The sequence below is a fragment of the Ascaphus truei genome, chromosome 10 (genome assembly GCF_040206685.1).
Source record: "Ascaphus truei isolate aAscTru1 chromosome 10, aAscTru1.hap1, whole genome shotgun sequence".
NCBI classification, from domain to species: Eukaryota; Metazoa; Chordata; class Amphibia; order Anura; family Ascaphidae; genus Ascaphus; species Ascaphus truei.
The window spans coordinates 1,222,710-1,247,081 of record NC_134492.1 but is presented as its reverse complement, the minus strand read 5'-3'; the positions used below and the strand labels follow the sequence as shown (position 1 = coordinate 1,247,081).

The following is a 24,372-nucleotide window of genomic DNA, read 5'->3' as shown; positions in this document are numbered from 1 at the left end:
TCCCATTACCTTGCTACTGTACATATAAACTGAAATAATGACTCCCAGGCCCCTTCCTGTATATTAGTTCACATAATAAACACCAATAATCCTGTATTCTGATTTTGTATTTTTGTTACCCAAGTACATGATTTTGCACTTTTTGGCATTAATTTGTAGTTGGCACATTCTTGAAGATAACTCTATTCTTCCTAAATCATTCATCATTTTGTTTACTGGAGTGACATCCCTGTTGCTTTGTGTTATCTGCAAAACGGTATACTTTCCCTTCACACCATAAAGATATTAACCCACACTTGTCCCAATACAGATCCCACTAGTCCTAGTACAGATCCCACTAGTCCCAGTACAGATCCCACTAGTCCCAGTACAGATCCCACTAGTCCCAGTACAGATCCCACTAGTCCCAGTACAGATCCCACTAGTCCCAGTACAGATCCCACTAGTCCCAGTACAGATCCCAGAAGTACTTCACTGGTCACCTTTCCCTCTTCAGAATGTTCCATTCAAACCCTCACCCTCCCAGAGCCCACAGAAGTCTGGCTGGCCTGGCTGTGGAAGCAGTGACCTTTGTGCCTGCGTGTGACCAGAGCTATACACAACACCTATCTATTTCAGCCTGCAGTCCAGCAAACTCCTCCCACAACAGAGAAAAGTGCCTACAGATTAGACAGTACATGAAACTCCAGAATGTTTCACGGAAAACAACTGCCTTACATCCATTGCACTGTACAACACCAAACATTGTAGCACACAGTATGCAAACACCATGGACAATACTATGTCAGCTCATTGTTTGTACAAACTCCTGCTTGTTTAAAACGCGCTCTTCTAAAGCCAGATACACTTGGAACAACCACATGCTTACAGAGTGAGCAAGCTCCCAGGTGAGCTTGGAATATTTGTTTAGGCTAAGGCCCCGCTCCCAGAGTCAGCGCGCCCGCACTGCAGACAGGCGGTGCACTGACATACACAGACCGCGATATGCGGTCTGTAGGGAGCGGGAGCCGGAGCGGGAGGTGGGCGGGAGTGGGAGGCTTGACAGGGAGGGGGGGCGTGGCTTGAGCGGAGGGACCCGCTACTCTTCCCCCCCCCCCCTCCCTCCACGGGCTCGGGCTTGAGCTGCTGATGGTAAGCAACACACACACACAGGCACTCATATACACACACACACACACACACACACACACACACACAGGCACACACATACACACACACAGACAGAGGCAGGCACTCACGCACTCAGGCACACACAGACAGGCACTCACGCTGCTTTCACTCCACACTCCTCCCCGCTCCCCGAAGCCTCTCCTCCTCCCGAAGCCTCCCCTCCCCATTGGCTCACAGCCACACCACGTGACGCGTCAACACTAGGGATCACCATTTTCTTGTGTCCCATAGCAGCTGACGCGCCACAGCATGTAGTGCGCTGTGCCGCCAGGGGGGACCGGGACCGGCTCGGGAGAATTCCCCTGCTGGTGTGGAACTCGCGTGTGGCCGCCCGCGCCAACGAGCGCAGCGGGACCGAGGCCTTATACAGGGAACAGAGGCCAATAAGAGCCAAACAAGGAGAGACAAAGGATCAGGTGAGGGCAATTTATAATCCGCTTAACCCTACTGCACCTTTTTAAAGCACAATGGTGAATAAAAAAATGTGTTCTGCCACTCAAGACAGTTTTACTCTCTAGCCCATGAAAACTACCTGGCCTCATTCCCATTTGTAGGTGGGGAGCAAAACCGCTTGCAAAATAAGTGATGTCAGTTGAAGGACAGAAAACAGAAATAGAAGCCATTGTTCTCAATATTTGGCAATACTATGAATGGTTGAAATTAATTCCAGACAAAAATGGAACATTTCCTTTCCTTAGAAAAGTAACAGAGACCGCCTATATTGACATCCATGCGTATGGGTCTATTCATTTCAATTCCTTGAGACACTTATTATTTTTTAAAGGCATATCCACTTTATTCTAATATGGAAAAAGAGCAAGGAAGTGATAAGGATCAGGAGGGGGAAAGTACTTAGTAAGGACAATGACGAAGCTAAAGGAAATCACAAACTATCATTCTGCTTAGTATACAATGAAAAGCGAAGTGGTCGCATATACGTAACATGATATTGAAAGACTGTAAATTCTGATAATAAAATAATAAAGAATAAAAGAAACTGAAGATGGTAAAAAGACTACACAGGAGGCATAATGAGGGACATTGAAAGAGATTAGTATTGGCAGCACCTGAGACATCTATTTGTGGGGACCAAAACACTGTCTCAAACTACAGACCAATCTCGCTTCTCCCAATACTACCCAAAGTCATGGAAAAATGTGTTCACTCCCAATTAAGCGATTTCTACACCAAGACAAATTTCCCTAGCCAATTCCAATCTGGCTTTCGCCGTAAACACTCCACGGTAACTACCCTGCTAAAAGTTTGCAATAAAATCCAGTGTGGAATGGAACTGGGACAACTCACTGGTGCAGTATTCCTAGATTTTGCAAAGGCTTCTGATACTGTTAATCATGTTATCATGCTAAACAAACTCCAGTGCTCTGGAATAGGGAAGCATGCTTTAAACTGGTTTCATTCCTACTTATCAGGTAGATCCCAACATGTGTCCATCTCAGGCTCTAACTCCAAACCCTTGGATATCACCTGTGGTGTCCCGCAAGGCTCTGTTATAGGGCCCCTACTCTTCTCAGTGTTCATCAATGATCTTCCCACAGCTTGTAAGGGAGCTTTATTACATGTATGCGGACACAATCCTATATGCACACAGCCATAGCCTCTCTTACCATGAACACGTAATTCAATCTGATTTTTTGAGACTTGAAAATTGGATTTCCCAAAACAAACTGTTTTTAAACACTGACAAGACTGTAACAATGGTATTTGGGACCAAGGCTAAATTTCTAAAGCTGCCAATGACAGAGCGTCAGATAAGAACCATCTCTAATACCGTGCTAGCCCCTGTTACTAGTTTTAAATACTTGGGCATACGGTTTGACTTCCATTTAATATTTGGGTTGCACTTTCATACCCGGACATCCAAGACCTATGCAAAACTAGGTGTTCTTTACAGTAACAAATCCTCCCTAAGCCCACTGGTCAGAAAGCGCATCGTACAGCAGAAGCTAATGCCAATTATAGACTATGGGGACATAGTAAATGGCACAGCACACCAAACTTTAGCAAACTTGACACCCTCTATAATTCAATATGTCGCTTTGTCCTCCAATGTAACTACAACACACATCACTGCAAAATGCTCAAAGAACTAGATTGGCCATTGAGTCTAGGCGCAAATTTCATCTCTCCTATTTTGCCTACAACTACTTCTTGGGCAAGCTACAGTATCCCAGTATCTGAACCAGCTCCTCAACCCTACCACACGCAACACTTGTCACCCGAGATCTGATTCCAAGGGACTTTTCATGGTACTAAGGTTCAACGAAGTATCTGGCCGCTCCTCCTTCTCTAACCGTGCACCTCACAACTGGAACAACCTACTTGAGACTCTCAAAACCACCTCCAGTCTAAGTTCTTTCAAAACAAAAGCTGTCTCACATTTTAATGTGGTCTGTAACGGTTACATACGCCTGTAATATATATTATTTTTTACTGGGCATGCGATGTCTTCATATTTAATGTATAACCCTGTCCACCCAGTTAACCATATATCGTAACCATGTATCTGTCATCATAACTCTGTGCCCAGGACATACAGTGCTTGAAAACGAGAGGTAACTCAATGTATTACTTCCTGGTAAAATATTTTATAAATAAATATTTAACCAAAAACTGGCAACATATGTGGAATATTAGCTGTTGGATACCAGATTTTAGAAGTGGGAGAATGATTGGAAACTAAATATAGTATTTGCTAGGCACATCAAGTATTAAAGCTGCAGTTCAAGCAATATCCTACATGTGTGGGTTTTTAAAATAAATCAGTTCTGTACTATGAAAAAAATACTTGTATAATTTAAAAAAACAAAAAATAACTATTTTTAAAGACATTTTTAATATATTCTAATGTAACGAGCATTTTTTTTCTATAGCAAACATTTACAAAGTCACGTCTCCTTCCTCTTTTGAGACAGGTTCTGGAACAGCCCTTTTGCCCTCTCTCTAGCAGTGAACCAACTGAATCTAGTAACTGCCTGGTCACATGATCTTCCACACAGAACTTTGCATCTTGGGTACTTTTCTGGAGCACTAACAGTGATTTGATGAACCCCAGAGCCGAATGATCGCCAATCGATTACAGGAGAACAGATCGATCGGCATCTTAGCTAATTACTTGTCAGTGTGCAGATTGTATTGATGCACATATTAAAGAGGGAAAATAATTAACAATTAAAACAGCAGCTTGAACTGCTGCTCTCATTCCATAATGTTATTTAGCTATCTGATCAAGCCAATGTTTTAGGTTTAGATCATAACATTTGTCACGGCAATGGTCCGGAAAAAGGTTTGTGATATATAAAAAATCCCGTTTGGCTTATTTTCATGTAAAATCCAATATTTGACGGACTCACTAATTCCCTTTACATATCACAGAGCTTTTTTTCAGAATACTCAATGAGATGACTGCAGGTAATAGCACGGGATGAACGACAGCTGTACTACCTTGTACATCTTTTCCCCGGCAGTATTAGGAACAAGATGATGTTCTAGCTACTGAAAATTGCTGTCCATTGGTTGCATAATACAGTTTATTTTCCCATTTCAGAGGTCAATAGATGACACGGAGTAGAATAAGGAACAAAAAAATGATTATTACAACTTACGTTGTGGAACGCCAGGGACATTTTTATTTATTGGAGGACCTGTTTGGAAGCAAAAACAGTAATTATGAGGTGTGCTAGCAATACATAACACATGTTTGTCTTAAAGATGTATTCACTATACTGTACAATAAGGTGTCTGTTTCCACCGCTCTAGTTTTTAACTCGTCCAAATTAAATGAAAATCTAATCCATAAAACCTGGTTAAAAGTATTTATGTAAAAAGTTCTCTGGACTGACTGCTGCCCTTCCCTGGACAGGCTGCTGCCCTTCTCTGGACAGGCTGCTGCCCTGCTCTGGACAGGCTGCTGCCCTTCCCTGGACAGGCTGCTGCCCTTCTCTGGACAGGCTGCTGCCCTGCTCTGGACAGGCTGCTGCCCTGCTCTGGACAGGCTGCTGCCCTGCTCTGGACAGGCTGCTGCCCTGCTCTGGACAGGCTGCTGCCCTGCTCTGGACAGGCTGCTGCCCTGCTCTGGACAGGCTGCTGCCCTGCTCTGGACAGGCTGCTGCCCTTAACTGGAAAATTAACCTCCTATGTTTTAGCTTTACTATTATATGGGCTAAACGCACCATGATAAAAAGTGAAATACTTGCAACCTTGTTGATACAGACTCGGCTACATTATTCTAATAATGTTTAAAATACTAAGTCAATGGGTAAAAAACAAAACACAAGCACAACAAACGAATGGCAGGCCATTGAAGAAAAAAAATGATCTTAGGCAGTTAAGAGGTTAAGAAGCAGCCCAAATGTAGCTAAGATTTAAATTACATATTGCCATAAACTAGATTAAAAAAAAATAAAAAACAGCAGATTCTGGCCCTGATCCATAAAAGTACAACCCAACAGTGTGAAGAAACTGGAATCTAGTTCATGTATTTTTAAAATATTTTATTTCTTTTTATAGAAATGTTAGATTATTGAACATTGCGACTAAATGCTTATTTATAATTTGACTGGAGAATTTAGGAAATATAATGAACGCGTGCGCTGGTTATATTGTCCAAGTCTCCCCACCCACTACAACCAAAAGAACAATGAATTGTTGACATACTTCAATTAAGGGCTGTTCGTTTGTAAACATGCTCGTAATGTGTGTGGTTACTGTACCTGGTGTTTTCTCTACATTGCTAATCACAGCCAGAGGCTTGGTGAAAGTCTTCTTGTTCTGCATCATAGCCAGGATCATATCGACATTGAGAGAAGTACAGGCTTCATCAGGAGACATGCACTGAAATAGCAATGTGTGTGTGAGGTCAGGGATTCACTGGGTGTAAAACACGGGACTCACCAAGCAGCTGCACAGCTGCCCTTTTATCAGCCTGACCTGGTACAATTTGCTGGGAAGGAACAGACTGTAGCATTATCAGACAAACAACAAGAAACACGTCTTAACTGGTTGGAACATTTTCATATGTAAGCTCTTTATTCACGTCAAATACTAGCAGAGACCTGATCGTTAGATACAAAGGGATTCAGTAACCAATGGTAAAACAGGTTATTGGCACACACTATACTAGATTCAGAGACCCACTACCACAAACCATTTTACCAATGTTCAAGAACTGAATTTCTTACTGGTACCATTTCTTTTAAGAAGCAGCAGTTCCAGTTCCTATTGGACAGTCATTTAAATCCCCTTTAAAAACCAGGAATTAATACCGGTAATTTCACCAATAAGAATCTCGATACTAGGGTACCCAGGGCTGAAAATCCTGCCATTCAGCTGTGGAGCCCCTAATCCTATCAGCAGAAAAATATGTTAGTAGGGTAGATTTTGCCTGTAACATTCTCCTCATCTGCTTGTTCAGAATGAAAAATATTAGATGTAGCAACTAAACGATTTCTATCAAAATCCCCTGGCTGCAAAACTGGTAAAAACAAACTGCACCACATTTATCACATGGAAAAATCCCACATATATCTATGGGATTCCTGTTTTTTGATAAATCTAGTGCATTTTTTTGGCCCGAATTCTCTCCCAGTTGTGCAGCTGCGAGATTAATAAATAGACTTTGAAATATAAAAGACTTAAATCAGATTGTTGCACTGTGCAATGTGTTGAAGGGGTTAAATTACATGCTGCAATTATAACCTGTATTTTCTTTCATTTTAGCAGAGCCGGAGCAAACAGCGGGATTTAATCTCCCACTTGTGTTACTTCTTACAAACATCGGGAAAAACATCCTAATGAACAGAAAGGACCCGACACACATCACTGACAACGTGTCTACTTGCATGAAGTGGCGTGAAAAGCGACTTAAGATAACTTGGTTCATTTGTATTGGAGCCTCCAGCATTCTGTCTTAAGAAGCTCAAATGTCTTTTTGTCTGGTAAATGACCAACACAGAATGTATTCATTGGGCATTAAAAGCATAACGTAACAATAGTCCTTCATTGAAAACCATATAACGCCAATAAGTTGCTGAAATTATCACTTTATAGGGAATCCAGCCATGCAGTGCCATTATTTAACGTCTAGTGGAACAAACAAAGAGCCTCTATACACTGAAATAAAACAATAATACTCTAGATTTCACAGTAGGGAGCAGTTCACATGCACAATATTAAAAGGAAACTGACAAGTAGTCAAGCCGTTTAATTCTAGTCTAATAATACAGCCCATTTGCTTTGGCTCAAATGCTTTATTGCACAAAACTCATGACATACAATATTCTCAACTCTTATTAGATCAGTGGTTTTCAACTTTTTTTTGGTTAAGGAACCCTCTAATTATATTGTGAAATTCTGCAGAACCCCAACCCTCTCTAATAGCGTGTCTGAGATCAGATGCATTGTAAGGAACCCCAACCCTTTCTAATAGCGCGTCTGAGATAATATGCATTGTAAGGAACCCCAACCCTCTCTAATAGTGTGTCTGAGGTCAGATACATTGTAAGGAACCCAAACCCTCTCTAAAAGCACATTTGAGATCAGATGCATTATAAATTATACTGTATTTGGTACAATTTTGTAAATGACCTGAACATTGCAGAGAACCCTTTAAAGATGCCCAGGGGTTCATATTGAAAAACACTGCAATGGAGGCTTGTTCATACTCAACCAAGGGAAAAATGCACCAAGAAACCCAAATGTGTAACGGAACAGGGCTGAGGTAAAAAAAACGTTTTTAGAAAATTACAAATTTAAGAGGATCTACAAATAATGTTTTTCGGCTTTACGTGCTGTCCTCCAAAATATAAGCGTATGGTTTGACAGGTTGGGATGCGAGTTTACTGCAGTATGCCCGGGTGCTTTCTCCTATGAATGGGTACACAAGCTCACATCTTTTCCATAATAGAGAAGTTCATTGTTTTATTTCTGAGTTAGTCACAGGAAAAACTCACCCTAGGCAGTCCTTGTGTCTCTCGGTCTTCATGGGTGCACAAGGTCAACTCACAATGTAGGAAGAGAAGTGAGGTGTTGAACATCGGTTTAAACATGAAGCTGAATCTCTTTTTATCCATTTGTTCATGCAACACGGGAAAGTTCATCATCTTCACATTGTAAAATTTCACTGACTCATCTTTGGGGCATATATTCTCTATGATGGTATAATCAGACATGATGTCAGGATTGGAATAAGGGGAAATAAAGCATGTCTGAATGGTAAATCCCAACTCTTTGTCCGCTTTTGTTACCGAAACCTACAATAGGGACAATGTATTTAAATTAAATTTCAGCATAAAATTATATTATTAGTTTCTAAACTGATCAGATGGGTTTATGTAATTTTATTTTAAAATGTAGCACAATCTCTCAAGTCTGTAATACAGGAGCGTGCGCTATCCCTTTCACCAACTCTCTCCCATACATTAAGCGTCATGTATCGACTCATAGCAGAAGAATACAACTTACAAATGTCATTCTACCCAGCAGTATTAGCAAGCGAGAAAACAAGATTTTATAACTCGTGATACAGATTAACAGATTTTAGATGCAATTTGTAAATGAGCATTTGTGCCTTTTTTCTAGTTGGTGCCTCATATATAGCGCTCATCACAAAATGAGGGCATTATATTTTATCACAAAATTAGTAAGATTGTTTTCAGGGCTGCAAAACATGAATTATTAACATTATAATATAATTTAGTTACCTCTACGTATATCTGTCCGTTTTCTGCCACAGAGAAGAGTTTCTGAGAAGGAGTGAGGAACAGATCTGTTTTATAGAGGTCCATATTAAAGGTGACATTGCTTATAGTGGTCTCTAGAGCTGCAAACATGAAGGGATCTATAGAGGATTCGCTCTCGTGATGAACTGTGCAGTTGAACTAAAAAAAAAAAAAATAAGATAATTGCAAAAATTAACGAAATTCAACTATTTCAAACGAGAGAAAATGATTTTATTAAATGAATATAAAGGCAGACAGTTCCAGAGGGTTACATCATCAGCTGCAATTGCAAAACGACTAAAAACGCTTCAGTTGTTTACGTATCGGTGACAAATCTATAAATCCTTGGACAATCCCCTAGCCCGGGGGTCTTTAACCTTCCAAGGAAGAGAGCCTCGGGAGCCGCAGGCTGCCTGCCCCTGCCTTCCCTGCCTACCCCTGCCTTCCCCTGCCTGCCCCTGCCTGCCTCTGTCTGCCCCTGCCTGCCCCTGCCTACCCCCCCTGCCTGCCCCTGCTTGCCCCTGCCTACCCCTGCCCCTGCCTACCCCTGCCTGCCCCTGCCTGCCCCTGTCTTCCCCTGCCTACCCCTGCCTTCCCCTGCCTGCCCCTGCCTGCCCCTGCCTTCCCCTGTCTTCCCCTGCCTACCCCTGCCTGCCCCTGCCTTCCCCTGCCTGCCCCTGCCTTCCCGATCTCTTCCTACCCAGAACCTGCACAGGTCATAGCCGGATGTCACCCGGGTTTTATTTACGTAAATATAGTTCCCTCTTCTATTTAAAGAGAAGGAAATGTATTTAAAAAAATGAAATAAGAAAAACTGTAGCCTTATCTATTGTAATCATAAATTATTGTTGAAATATTTCTAAAATAAGCTCTTGGAGCATCACACCAACTGTAAAAATATTCGCATTTTTATATCATATTGATCACACCTGAAGTCATTTCAGTGACTCTTCTAATTGGTGTAAATTCATGAGGCAAAAAAGCATGCTAACACTAAAAGCCAAGTTAGTTTTTCCCATATACAAAATGAGAAAAAATAATAATTCAATACTGCCTTAGTGCCTGGAAACGAAATATTGCTTTCTATAAGGCACATACCACTACAATTTCAGGCCTCTTCAAAAAGGGATGACCAATTTCCGTTTCATCTGTGTCTCCTGGAAAGCCATTATCTCCAGATTCCATGTCTTCGTAATCGCTAGGCCAGCCACTTCCCTCCGTGGGTGGGGACAGCTGTATAACAATCTGTAACGTCACAGGAAAAGCCGGCAGTGTGATTGGTTAAAGAAATTATTTGCTGCAAAGAACCTGGTTCCATTTCCTGTGAGCATATAAATCTTATGTGGGAAACTCAACAATTCAAACAACAAAGCTGCATAGCCCAACAGAAAAACAGTGATGTGGCCAGAAGAAAAACAGATTATTTGGGTGCTAAAAGTTTCTAGTGCAAACAGCAAAACAGGCATGGAACGGAGAACATGTGTTATTTTATACACAGAGAGATTGAGCTCTGGGGAGGAGGCTGTCCTATTACATGAGAAATACCCTTGTCAAGCAAAGGATTTAGGTTATATTTAAAGGCCTCATTAAAGATTAGAGGAGCTTTGTTTTTATAGCCAGACCTACTTTTTTTTTTTAAACATGGGTTGCACTAGTCTCAATATAGCAAACATTGGAAAGTATGAAAAAAGAAATTCTAAAAGCAAGTTAGTGTATCAAGTAAATCTTGCAACGCCACTTTATGGAAACTCAATGGGACATTAACAGAAATGTATTATCTGTTACTGCGCAGTTATGACCACTCGCAGTCTGTGCCATGGGGCAGCATCTGAGGCTTCACTCAAAGAATACTTGGAGGATTATGAAGTGCTGCAGGATCACGAGTCACAGTACAACGTGGCACGATTTTCAGCCTTGAGCTACTTTCCTCTGCCGAATCCCAAATACAAGCGCCCATATTTACTAGGCAGCACCACTCCATGACATTGAAATGTACGGGCTAGGAGGTGGAATAGCAAATATGGTCCAAAATGTCCAACCAACAAGAGTCATATAATTTATTAGCAAACCTCTCTTTAGAGGATATACTGAAGATGTGCGATAGGTTAAAAAACATTTAAATACAATTAAAATAAACACCAAGCTTTTCAAAACCTCACAGGTCTCTTTATCTGTACTACTATAAATAGTACACGGGAAGATATCTTTAAGTGTTTAAAGGTTGGATAAACCATACTTTCACCAATCAAGAACTCATGTTGGTTAATTAGAAGATATGCACATGCACACCCATTCAGAAACTATAAGTCTACTGGAGATATCATCAGGACGATGCCTTGCAAAATGGCAGTAAATTGTTCTTGTTCAAATGCATCAAGAATTTAAATGTAGAAACACTATTTGATGTATATTTACATACATTTGGATTGACTAATAAAACATTGGAAGTGTATATTACCACGATATTATTTGTATACTGGTAATTTAAAGACTTGATTTTTATCAATGCTTCAGCAATGCTTAACAACCCATGGTCCTGTATCAGGGAATGTTTGGGAAGACAAAAGAAACTAATCTACTTACAGTGTTGTAGTAAACAATGTTTGAGTCATCAATGTTATGCTGTGTTCCGCATCCCGTCACGGGGGACTCTAAGATAAAATGGGTGCCATTCGCTGTTGCTCTGCATGAAGGATCGAGGAGAGAAAGCTCTGTTCCTCCGTACCCATTAGCCTTCAAAGGGATGCAAAGAACAAATAGCTAGAATACCACTTATCAGATGTACAAATCATTTTTGGTAACTGCAGCAATGACTTCCATACACAAACAGCACTGGGTGCATTAATAAGCAGAGCTTGGAGAATAGGAGGAATAGTACCATCAGTATTCAAGTCAATGGGAGTTTGTGTGTGGTAGTGCTGATCTGCACATCACTGGGATAAGGGGAATTATTACAAAATCACAAGACATTATTTTTCTCTGAGAATGTATGGCCGTAATCTATTAAAATATCTTCTAGTCCACGCGGGAGAAGCTGCTCAGAGGAACACGAGCTGTGCTTTAGAGCAGACACCACACGCACACATGTCGCAGGGAGCGATTTGCTGTGTACTGGGGCCTGCATAAAGTATGCTCTCTAACAGGAAGGAACTTTACAGATACTGTGACATGTTTACTAAGTAGTGCTTCTCCATAAGACTACTTCTATCACGGCTTATTAGATGTCCCCATTTACGGCTCACTCACGTGAATGCGCTGCTGGGGTCTTCTGCTTCAGAAGGGGCCTTATGGGGTAACACTGCTTAGTCAATAAGGCTCCATCTGGCACATTAACTTGGGGCTGTGTCTTGCAGCATGGAAAGTATCTTATGGAGTAAACATTTTTAGTAAGTCTACTAAACGGTGCTAATACCGGTTAGCTCTCTGCACATGAATGGGTCTTTAGGTGTGATAAAGACTAACACCATTTAGTACATCTGGTCCTATGTATGTTACTGACCAATATCTCGATTTTAATTTAGGAGTAATGAGGAAATAGTTACCCAAATGAGGGAGGAGAGAGGTAAAAAAAATGAAACGATGGAGGGAATTCCAACCCTTTCTAAAGAGGAAAATTTAAAGACCATCCCCAGGCCTATATATAAACACCATCCCCAGGCCTATACATAAACACCATCCCCAGGCCTATACATAAACACCATCCCCAGGCCTATACATAAACACCATCCCCAGGCCTATATATAAAGACCATCCCCAGGCCTATACATAAACACCATCCCCAGGCCTATATATAAACACCATCCCCAGGCCTATATATAAACACCATCCCCAGGCCCATATATAAACACCATCCCCAGGCCCATATATAAACACCATCCCCAGGCCTTTACATAAACACCATCCCCAAGCCTATACATAAACACCATCCCCAGGCCTATACATAAACACCATCCCCAGGCCTATATATAAAGACCATCCCCAGGCCTATACATAAACACCATCCCCAGGCCTATATATAAACACCATCCCCGGGCCTATATATAAACACCATCCCCAGGCCTATACATAAACACCATCCCCAGGCCTATACATAAACACCATCCCCAGGCCTATATATAAACACCATCCCCAGGCCTATTCATAAACACCATCCCCAGGCCTATATATAAACACCATCCCCAGGCCTATACATGAACACCATCCCCAGGCCTATACATAAACACCATCCCCAAGCCTATACATAAAACACCATCCCCAGGCCTATATATAAACACCATGCCCAGGCCTTTACATAAAACATCATCCCCAGGCCCATATATAAACACCATCCCCAAGCCTTTACATAAACACCATCCCCAGGCCTATATATAAACACCATCCCCAGGCCTATACATAAACACCATCCCCAGGCCTATATATAAACACCATCCCCAGGCCTATACATAAACACCATCCCCAGGCCTATATATAAACACCATCCCCAGGCCTATACATAAACACCATCCCCAGGCCTATACATAAACACCATCCCCAGGCCTATACATAAACACCATCCCCAGGCCCATATATAAACACCATCCCCAGGCCTTTACATAAACACCATCCCCAGGCCTATATATAAACACCATCCCCAGGCCTATACATAAACACCATCCCCAGGCCTATATATAAACACCATCCCCAGGCCTATACATAAACACCATCCCCAGGCCTATACATAAACACCATCCCCAGGCCTATACATAAACACCATCCCCAGGCCTATATATAAACACCATCCCCAGGCCTATACATAAACACCATCCCCAGGCCTATTCATAAACACCATCCCCAGGCCCATACATAAACACCATCCCCAGGCCTATATATAAAGACCATCCCCAGGCCTATTCATAAACACCATCCCCAGGCCTATACATAAACACCATCCCCAGGCCTATACATAAACACCATCCCCAGGCCTATATATAAACACCATTCCCAGGCCTATACATAAACACCATCCCCAGGCCTATACATAAACACCATCCCCAGGCCTATATATAAACACCATCCCCAGGCCTATATATAAACACCATCCCCAGGCCTATACATAAACACCATCCCCAGGTCTATATATAAAACACCATCCCCAGGCCTATACATAAACACCATCCCCAGGCCTATACATAAACACCATCCCCAGGCCTATACATAAAAACCATCCCCAGGCCTATACATAAACACCATCCCCAGGCCTATACATAAACACCATCCCCAGGCCTATATATAAACACCATCCCCAGGCCTATACATAAACACCATCCCCAGGCCTATACATAAACACCATCCCCAGGCCTATATATAAACACTATCCCCAGGCCTATACATAAACACCATCCCCAGGCCTATACATAAACACCATCCCCAGGCCTATACATAAACACCATCCCCAGGCCTATACATAAATACCATCCCCAGGCCTATACATAAACACCATCCCCAGGCCTATACATAAACACCATCCCCAGGCCTATACATAAACACCATCCCCAGGCCTATACATAAACACCATCCCCAGGCCTATACATAAACACCATCCCCAGGCCTATACATAAACACCATCCCCAGGCCTATACATAAACACCATCCCCATGCCTATACATAAACACCATCCCCAGGCCTATACATAAACAATCATTTGGTTATATATATAAAAAAAAGTTATTGCCCATATTCAATGCAGCCCATTACATACATATATAAATATACATGCACACAGTGAGTATGTATGTATGTATGTGTATATATATACACACACACACACACACACACACACACACACACACATACATATACATACATACATACATACATACATACATATATGTTATACGTTACCGTTCGAAGGAACGGTAACGTATAACTACATTCTCTATATGGGACGTGCACCTGTGGCTTACCAGCACCTATTGGAGTGCCAACTGCCTTATCTGACATATATATATATATATATATATATATATATATATATATATATACACATACACACACACACACAATGTGTATGTATGTTCGCGTATGTATGTGTGTATATGTGTGTGTGTATGTAAGTGTATATACTGTACACACACACACACACACACACACACATACATATATACATATATATATACTGTGAACAATACAGAATGCATCACATGGTGCGATAAAGAACAAGACACTGTCCCTCACCTGCCTGGCAACACATGACAGGAGATTGTGGGATTGGATAAGAAGAATGTATGTGTAAGAGTAAGTGCAGCCGGGTTAAGGTTGCCCGGGGGTCATAAAGTCTCGATTAAGATATACACAAGTCTCGTCTGGTTTATTCAAGGGGTTCAATTAAGGGGTACTAAGGGAAAAAGGACTCAGGACCCCCCAATAGCACCTATAGATTGTGGAAATAAGAGGGGTTGCACATAGAAATGTGTCAAACTGCCAGTCATTGACTTATATATTTTACTATGTGAGCCAATCCCAGGGTGGCATGAATAATATTATTAGCATTAGAGCTAAATACCAATCAAGAGGTAACAAAAAGAACATATTTGACAAAGCAGTGCTAAGCCAAAAGGCACCTTAAGTCAGTTCAAATGATGATCTGTACAGTGCCTTATAGTTTAACAACACTGTATAGTGATGGATAATAATGTCCCATATTCTAAACCTCTTGTGATAATGTCACTTGTTATAGAACTATACAGGCAGTCCTCGGTTATCTGACACAATGCGTTACTCAAAATGGCGTTGGATAGCGAAACATTGTAAAGCGAAACACGTTTTCCCATAGGAACACTGTTTAAATGAAAGGTTCCATTCCTGAAGGCATTTTTTACACTAAAATACACCAAATATTTTACGCAGGCAATAAGATATACAGCACACACATAAATTATATAGTGTATATACTGTATTATATATATAATATAATATAACATAATAAATATAGTATAGTATAATATATTATATAGTATAATATAATATGATATATATACTGTATATACGCTCTTACGACGCTTGGCAACGTTGTGTGTGTGTGTGTGTGTGTGTGTGTGTGTGTGTGTGTGTGTGTGTGTGTGTGTGTGTATATATATATATATATATACACACACACATACACAACGTTGCAAAGCGTCGTAAGAGCGTTGGATAAGCCGTTTTGGCGTTGTAAAAATGAATATAGGTATGCATTGCATAGCGTTGGATAAGCCATTCGTTGTAAAACGAGGACTGCCTGTAGTAACTTAGGACAAACCCCCGTGAGTCTCCGCAGAACACGCACCTGCAGGCTATCTTTCTCTATGGCAGCCACAATCTTTTGGTCATCACATTTCACAGACAGGGCCACATTAATAGTTCCCTGCACCTCCTCGGGTTGTGGGGGTTCTGGTGGCAGTTCCTCAATCACATGGCCATGCTTTTTTTTATCCAGCACATATTTTGTCGAGGGTATGACCTTGTCGTTCCTTCCTCCGTTTACAGGCAACATAAACCTAAAACCGTCAGTTAAGGAAGGAAACCCCACCTCGGGGTTACCAGTACGTAGCAGCTCAGTCAGCTCTGGAGGAATTAAATGTTCATCTCCGTCATTCATCTCCACTGCAAAAAAACACAAAGCAGCACGTCAGGTCTCTGAAGGGGCTACTTCCAAAATCTTACAGAGGATTTTATGCAGAATTAAAAAAAAATTATGTCCTCAAAAACCTACTTGTATCTGTGTTTGCTTGCAATGTGCTTTATACATTAATACACAATGAAGAACCGGACACACGGTCTAAATCATCAAGGGGGTTTAATGTGCCATAAAGACCAGCGTTTCGGCAGTCTAATACTGCCTTTCTCAAGGTGAAGGCAGTACTACTGTATACTGCCGAAACGCTGGTCTTTATGGCACATTAACCCCCCTTGATGATTTAGACCGTGTGCCTGTTTCTTCATTGTATACTGGATCATATTGGGACTTCAGGAGCTCCCCAGGACCAGCGCACCGGCAGCTAAGTACCCCACCCCTGTTACCTATGTGACTGAGTGCGTGTCTCATCCTCTATCTTTATAGATTAATAACATTTGTAATCAATTATTCTTGTTTAAGGTCCATTTCCTACTGGGTCAGTGTATGGCTGATACACTTATTATGGCAGGAACTCCCCAGTAGTCTTTGGATAGAAATGAAATAAAAAGTCTATTGATGTTGCCAGTGAACCAAACACAGGTAAACATTAACAATGGAGTGCAAAAGCATGTAAGATATATTTTGTTTGCTAAATAAAAATGTATCAATTATTCTTTATCTTCTTGCCTATGTAGCCAGACTGGTTTCCTTGGCTACTAAGTCTGCCCTCCCTGGTAGTAAGTCCTGGTAGGCCTGCCAGGAGTTATCATGGGTTTTCCCCACTCACAGTAGCTTCTTGAGTAACCGGGGAGGAAGTGGGACTAGGCCTGTGTGTGTCCAATCACTGGATTCAGACCTGGTACCTACTTCCCTTGTACTTAAGGAGCTGCACTGCTAAATGTAGTCAGTGCCTCTACCTCTTTGAGAGAGGCTGGTCTACCCTAACAACTGTGCAGGGCTCTGCCAATCTGTATTCCCTCCACCAGGGAGTAAGGGAAGAGCATGGACTGCTTTGGGTGCCCTTAGCCTGGAGTGGAGGTCCAGGGTACATCCTGAGGGTGAAGCCCCAAGAAGTGAGCTGTGTATGCTGTAACATCTGCTGCCAGTGCACTGAATAAACTGATCCTGTCTGAAATATATCCTCTTGCCCGAGACAGCAATCAGGGGGAGTGGAAGTGAGTTCTCCTGCAAGGATTGTCTCCACATCCCTGGGGTCTGCAAGAGATGTAGGTGCTGACACCGAGAGAATCAGATCCTACCCTAGATGCCTGTCCTGTGTTCCTCCACAACACCGCAGGAGACTCAGATCTACTGTGAGCCAGCAGATATGCACCACCCCGTGTAATGGCAAAGTCTCCCAGGGGGGGGGGGGGGGGGGGGGGAGAATCACAGAGAGAGAGAGGTTCCCAGTGTGATAATTCTTTGTGAATTGAGTAACACTGGCAACATACCAAGTATAACAGCCTTCTACATTCAAGTAAATCCTACTACTAATGCAGATCCCTGAATAAAGAATACAGCCTCAAAATATATGTTTCTATTCAAAATTCATGAACCGCAAAATGCAAAGACTATGAGAAAAGGTACTCTGCCGAGATACTCCCACTAGATATAAACTGCTCGTATCTGCATGTGATGGTTTTTGAAAATGATACATGGCATATTTTTACGTATTCAAAAAACGTTTATTACATTTAGGTAAATGTAGAATAAAAGCCTTGAAAATGACATGCACAAATATTAAATGCAGAGAAATTCATTCTCACCGATGTCATCAAGTGTTATATGGAGCCTGTTTGCCAGAGGTGCATTGGTGTAGGAAGTTACTGGGTAGTACCCGTGATCAGCAGCCCATTTCATTAAATTCTCCTGTGTGGAGGGGATGTTGGGGATGACTGATTTGCTCATGACGAGTGACATCCCATTCTCTTTTCCAAAGCCAATGCTGTTTGGTGTCTGTATCCGGAAAAGCAAAGGAGACAGGTTATAAAAATGTATGGTTAGTTAGGAGGGATCACGCTGTCACTTAGACCAGCGGTAACGAACCAGAAAACCTCAAGAGTTCGTGACACAACCTTCAAAAACACAGTATGATTTGTAAGCACTGTCATTATAAGACAATATGTATTACAGAACGCCATGTACGCAATTCTACAAAGTAGCTCATCTCAAAAAGAGCACGGCAACATAAATATTAAAACATTTCAATTGCTGAAATCAGGTTACAAATGTGTATAAAAATCATTGTTTTTAGCTTGATGCTTTTATACAAAATCGCTCAATTCAACTCTTAATGCCATTTTAATGCGTTTTAAACCATCCTTTGATTTCTATAGCAAGTTTTAGCCCACCTCCCAAGCAGTGCAAAACCTTTCCAACACTTTCTGGTGTGTGATAATTTGTTGCCAATATTCTCCGCAGTTTGAGCAGCAAACTGTAATAATAGCTATCTTTACCCTAGTGATATAGGGATACATTGTAGCTTTTGAGTTACACTGACGGAAGGATTGATTGAAACTGGCAGGTGGCCATTATGTTAGGCACACAATAAGGATTTTTAGAACGACAAACGATTGCGAGTTTAGGTAAGAATGTAGGATTATACATTGTCACACTTTTACATATAAAAATAAGAAAAAAGGGGTAGGGGAATATAGCACTGCTGCTTTAATTAGTCAGCCCTTTCCCGAGGTTTAAGCAGCAGCTCTTCAGAAATGCTATCTCCCCTAGATCACAATATAAATAACAGGCACACAGACAGAATAATAATGAAATATATAAATAATAACAACAACTTTATTTCATATAGCGCTTTTCTCCCTAATGGAATTTAAAGTGCTTCACAATTACAGTATAGCGCGCGGTACGCAGTAGATAAACTTTACAGACAGTCCCTGCCCCGTAGAGCTTAGCATCTGTTTTTGGTACCTGTGTCACCGGTAAATAAAGAGACTTTGCCCTCTTGAAACTCGGTGTCGCAGTTATCAGGGTGAGTGCCTTCCCTCACTGAGCCGCTCCTTCAGCCTATTTAGTAGCATTAGGAATAAGAGCAGGCAGGGTTTTAGGCCCTGTTTTTCTAGGAAGATCAAGTCTCGCTCTTCTTGTTACTAATGGGAAGGCATTCTCAAATATTCCCACAATCATTGGCCACAACTGTTCATGGGATCTCAACTTTAAAGTAGCATGATATATTTCTACTTTTATTGAAAAACAGACTGTGATTAGATGTAAATGACCAAGGTTGGTGTATTTCTCCTTACATTAATACAATGTGCGTTGGCTAACTCAATTACTAACATCTGTAACAATATTTAAGACCTTTTCCCTCTGTTTCGAATTAAAAGAACGTGGACGACTCAAGTTTCAAGTCTGCTGGAGTGTGGTAACTGCCAAACATTGTAAAAATTAGATCATCAGATACATAGAAAATCTATTTTAATTACTGCACCCACTCTATCTCTAGTCTGAACAAAAAGGCATTTCATTCTTAACATTTGCTTCAATCTAAGCCATCGGCATTTTTATCATGCTAACTGAACCATTTCCATGCTGTTTAGAAAATCATTTCCATCTCTCTATCTTATTTCTTCAGGGAATACTGCACGTTTGCTCAAACTATTTCCATCTGATAGTTTTGCTACACTTTTTTTACTGTTTTATTTCTATTTTAATCCAATACAATAGTCTTTGCTACTTGCTGATACATCAATTAGTTAATACGGAATTTAACAGTGTCACAGAGATTGGTTTGTATTTGAGAAAGCCAAACACTGTGTATATATTATTGGTGTATAGACCTAAATTGACAGGTTTGTACTTAATGGGAACATCTTTTGGAAAGAACGTGGTTGCCAGAAGGGACTGGCTTTAAAAATTAAAAGAAAAGGACTGAAGAAGTTAAAATGCTTTAAATGAGCATTGGGTTAGAACAGAGCCTTGATTTTATCTCCTGCACGGATTAGTCCCTTTTGGTTAAGAACCCATGTGAAGAGCCCAGCTGATAGCACCTGACATACCTAATAAGAGAGTATACTGGTGTAAAAGACCAATATCCTAATTATGCTAAATATTGTAACATTATCTACTTATCATTCTGTTTGATCTTGATTTTTTTATTCTTATATCTATAATACCTGTTAAAATGTATTCAATATGCATGTTGTAAAGTTACTGCATTTTCTCCTGTTAGGGTCATGCGTAGGGTCGCTGTGCATCACCATCATATCGTAACCAATTTTTTTTATTTTATGTCTCACTAAAATGTAATGTGTTAATTAAAAAACAAGTAATCTTAAAAGGATAAGTCATACTTTGTAAACATACACTTGTAAAGAAATGAAACGTATTCCAGTAATGTTCATGCATTTGTACATTACATTCCTCCTGAAAAACAGACCGGTTCTGAGATGAATGAGAACATGTTTCCAAAGACATTTCAGAAAAAATATAGTAAAATTACAGTTTAGCTAGCTAGACAAAATCACACACACACAACACACACACAACACACATACACAATTTAGAGATTTCCCTTCTGTGGTTTATTAGTATGATCTGCAGTATTTAATCCCATCTGTGACAGGGGCCCACAACACATTGCAAGGCAATATAATAACATGCAAAGCCATGTGTTGCTGTCCCGGCTGGCATTGAAGGGGTTAATACGGTGTGATAAAGCTTCAAAATACCACACATGTTCATTTGTGTCATGTTTCGAGCAAAAGCTAATCAAGAGGCGTGAAGGGCCAGCAAGATCCAACCAGTCATTGCAGCAAAGTGAAGTGCAAACCAAACTCACAAAAACATTCAAGGTCAGTCCAAGTTCATACTGCCCAGAAAAGGTTAGAACTGCAAAAACTAAAGAGGAAATTTCTCTGTGATCTACACGGACAAAAATAGCATGAAACTGCATCCGAAATAAACACACTCCTTTGGGAAAGCTTCTAAAGCGGGAGACATTTTGTAAAATATTTCCACCAATTTACTAACAAACTATTGGTAGGTTGGGAACAATATCTAGTCACATTTTATTTAAATTGTGTCTAATTTTAAATAAAGATTTGTTTATTTCAACCTATATCTGTGATGGAGAATTTTGTCCAAAAAGAAACATGTTTTAACAATGTAAAATACTGTGTATGCGGCAGCTTCCATTTTATAAACTAGTTTCACATAGGACATCACTTTTCTATCTGCTAACATTTTATTTTCAGAGTATTTTTTAGATTAATTGTTTTCTAATACTATTTTATCCATTCGGCTATGAACAGAGACGCCATACAAGCTGTAAACGTGTGTCACATTTGAAGATGCTGTAATTTTGCATGTAATATGATGCACCACTCTGGAAAATAAAAAAGTTGTTACAGCTGTTTTATCTGCTGAAGCCAAATCCAATGTTTTTTTAGTTAATCCAGTGTTTCTCATCCCACTGCTTGGGACACCCCTGCTAGACTATTTTTTAGGGACAACCAACCAGCGAATAACACATTTACATTTACGTTGTGTGCAAAGTGTGCATGGTAATTAATTAATTATTCCTCAAATTTGACCTGGATGGGATGTCCCAAAAAGAGGGAAGACAAACACAGAATTAAAATATGCATATGCCTAATTTTAGGATTTTGCTATTGAAAATAAATAAATAAAAAGAGGCAGCAGCGTTCTAGGTTATAACAGGAGGTTTCAGAGAATACGGGTTATATCACGTTTCGAGTTTTCTGCTCTACGAGTTTTGGTTTCTTAAGCAAATAGGAGCGATTATAAGAAAAAGAATGTGCCAGTTCTAAACTAAATTTAGTAAACTATAAATAAGACAATAGAGATAACACAGCACTCAAGATAAATGTAGTCCTGAAAGGTGTTAGAATGTGTGTTATTCTAAGTGAATTGTTAACAGAAAATCTGTCAACAAGAAAGGGGAACAAGTAATGCTCGGTAGAGTACGAGCATATCATATCCTGCTCTTTTCTAGTTTGCTTATCCAGTATTATGGTAACCTACTCATTTTTTTCAAGAAGTGGGGGGAATTTTGATAACGATTCCAGGATAAAGATACAAGTTTCTGCAGATATCGACTTGTTTCGTAATGAAAATATTGTGATATATTTACTGACAAATTCAGCACGCTTTGTAAATGCAAAAATACATTTTATGAATGTTTCATACCTTCACTATGTATCTACATAGCACTGTTACCTACAAATAGATTATAGTGTTTACAATTACAGGAGACATATGTCTCTGCAAAGAAGGTTATATGAGAAATCCAAAAACAAATAGGAGTTTGATATTTACACCTAATCAGTTATACAGCATATACAAAGAAAAATGTGCCTGTATGTCTCAGATGTATCTTGTTGTATAAACGTAAATGTTATAAATGTTTACATTTTACAACAGTAGGAAGTACTGAATGAAAATTATATTCTATCTTGATTAATAACAACTGTAAATATTACCAGTTCTCTTAAAAGGAGACATTACATGTTCATTTAAAATAAACATGGACAGAACAAAAACCAAGAAACGGGCAACAATTCCCAAAAAAGGGAATGAAGGACTGATCAGGAAAAAAAAATTGGGCAACGTGGACTGAATAGTGGAGTTTACCAACACAGAAATAATACTTTAATTAATGCAATATACTCCAGCTCATACGCCATTTTGTTACTTAATTCTATTGGTAATTCTCCACATGTTTAGAAGGCTGTTTATAAATACAATGTTTAACACAATGGAATGATTTGGAGGAACTTACCAGTACTTCCAGTTTCCCGTGAATATCATGGGACTTGATTACCCAATTTACTGCCTTTTTACACTTGAGGATAAGCACGATATTCCTGACAAGCATGGCATCTGGACGAAGTAGTTTGATGTCAACAATTATGTCCACCTGGAATGAACTAAATTTGCCAAATAAAGACAGAGGAAAACAGAGTAAGACCAGAATGAAAACTATTTTCAGTGATCACAGTCCTTTTAATCCATCATGTTCCAATTTCTGGCCAACAAATGAAAACCAGACTTTTCCCCGACCAACAAAACATATACTTATCAGATTATTCCAATAAACCCGATGATTTTTGGATATCAATCGAGATATGTAAGGCTATGTATAATTTTGTAAAATGTTGTGTAGAGGTTAATTTTAAGGCAAAAGAATGTGTTGAGGGTTACAGCAGACCAGGAGTGTTTGTAAAACTCCTCTTGGGGATTGGGCAAGATATACATTTAAGGCAACTCAACTGCCCTCTGAACCCACATAATGTATGGTACTTAATAGTTTTTGTAGCCTCTGCCAATTCCCTTACCTAGTCTTTGGCAACGCGTCGCCATGGCAACACATCCCGTGACCCTACAGCATCATCTGACACCGGAGACAAAATAAGGAGTGGGGCACGAGCATGGTGTGGAGAGCAGGAAGGGTGGCGCAGACTGAAATGTTAGCGCACCCCTGGTTTAGAGTACTACTTACTGCATCTACATCCTATTTTCTAATTCGTCATCAGTTTTGTGTTACACTACCCAATTTTCCCTAATCAGGATAGATCAGCGAGTGCACAGTATTGGGGGTTTCTCTATAGCCCACCCTCTCTGGGGGGCTTCTCTGGCTTAGAACCCTGCTTAACTTTTATTTCAGCTGTCAATAAAAGGATAGTCCGTACTTGAGAAAATATTCTTCCTATATCCTCTAACACCACACGCAAAAAATAATCCAGAAAAGTTTGAGAAAATATTAGTAATTGAATGTAATGACTTGAGGGCTGGAGAAGAATACTAGGAAATCTATGAGATGCTATTGTTTAGATATTATGACTACGCTCTAGG

At 40.3% G+C, this 24,372-nt stretch overlaps 1 protein-coding gene across 1 annotated transcript in view; it reads right to left on the bottom strand.

Annotated features, from left to right (window-relative positions):
* TGFBR3 (transforming growth factor beta receptor 3) overlaps positions 1-24,372 on the bottom strand; it is a 212,765-nt gene that overhangs the window by 43,536 nt on the left and 144,857 nt on the right. Inside the window, exons 7-15 of the mRNA XM_075615548.1 lie at positions 23,300-23,447; positions 18,306-18,495; positions 16,210-16,526; positions 11,490-11,639; positions 10,005-10,151; positions 8,889-9,065; positions 8,139-8,438; positions 5,901-6,021; positions 4,794-4,832 (exon numbers count right to left, since the gene is read on the bottom strand). Of these exons, the coding sequence (XP_075471663.1) occupies positions 4,794-4,832; positions 5,901-6,021; positions 8,139-8,438; positions 8,889-9,065; positions 10,005-10,151; positions 11,490-11,639; positions 16,210-16,526; positions 18,306-18,495; positions 23,300-23,447 (1,589 nt within the window). The remainder of the gene's footprint in view (positions 1-4,793; positions 4,833-5,900; positions 6,022-8,138; positions 8,439-8,888; positions 9,066-10,004; positions 10,152-11,489; positions 11,640-16,209; positions 16,527-18,305; positions 18,496-23,299; positions 23,448-24,372) is intronic.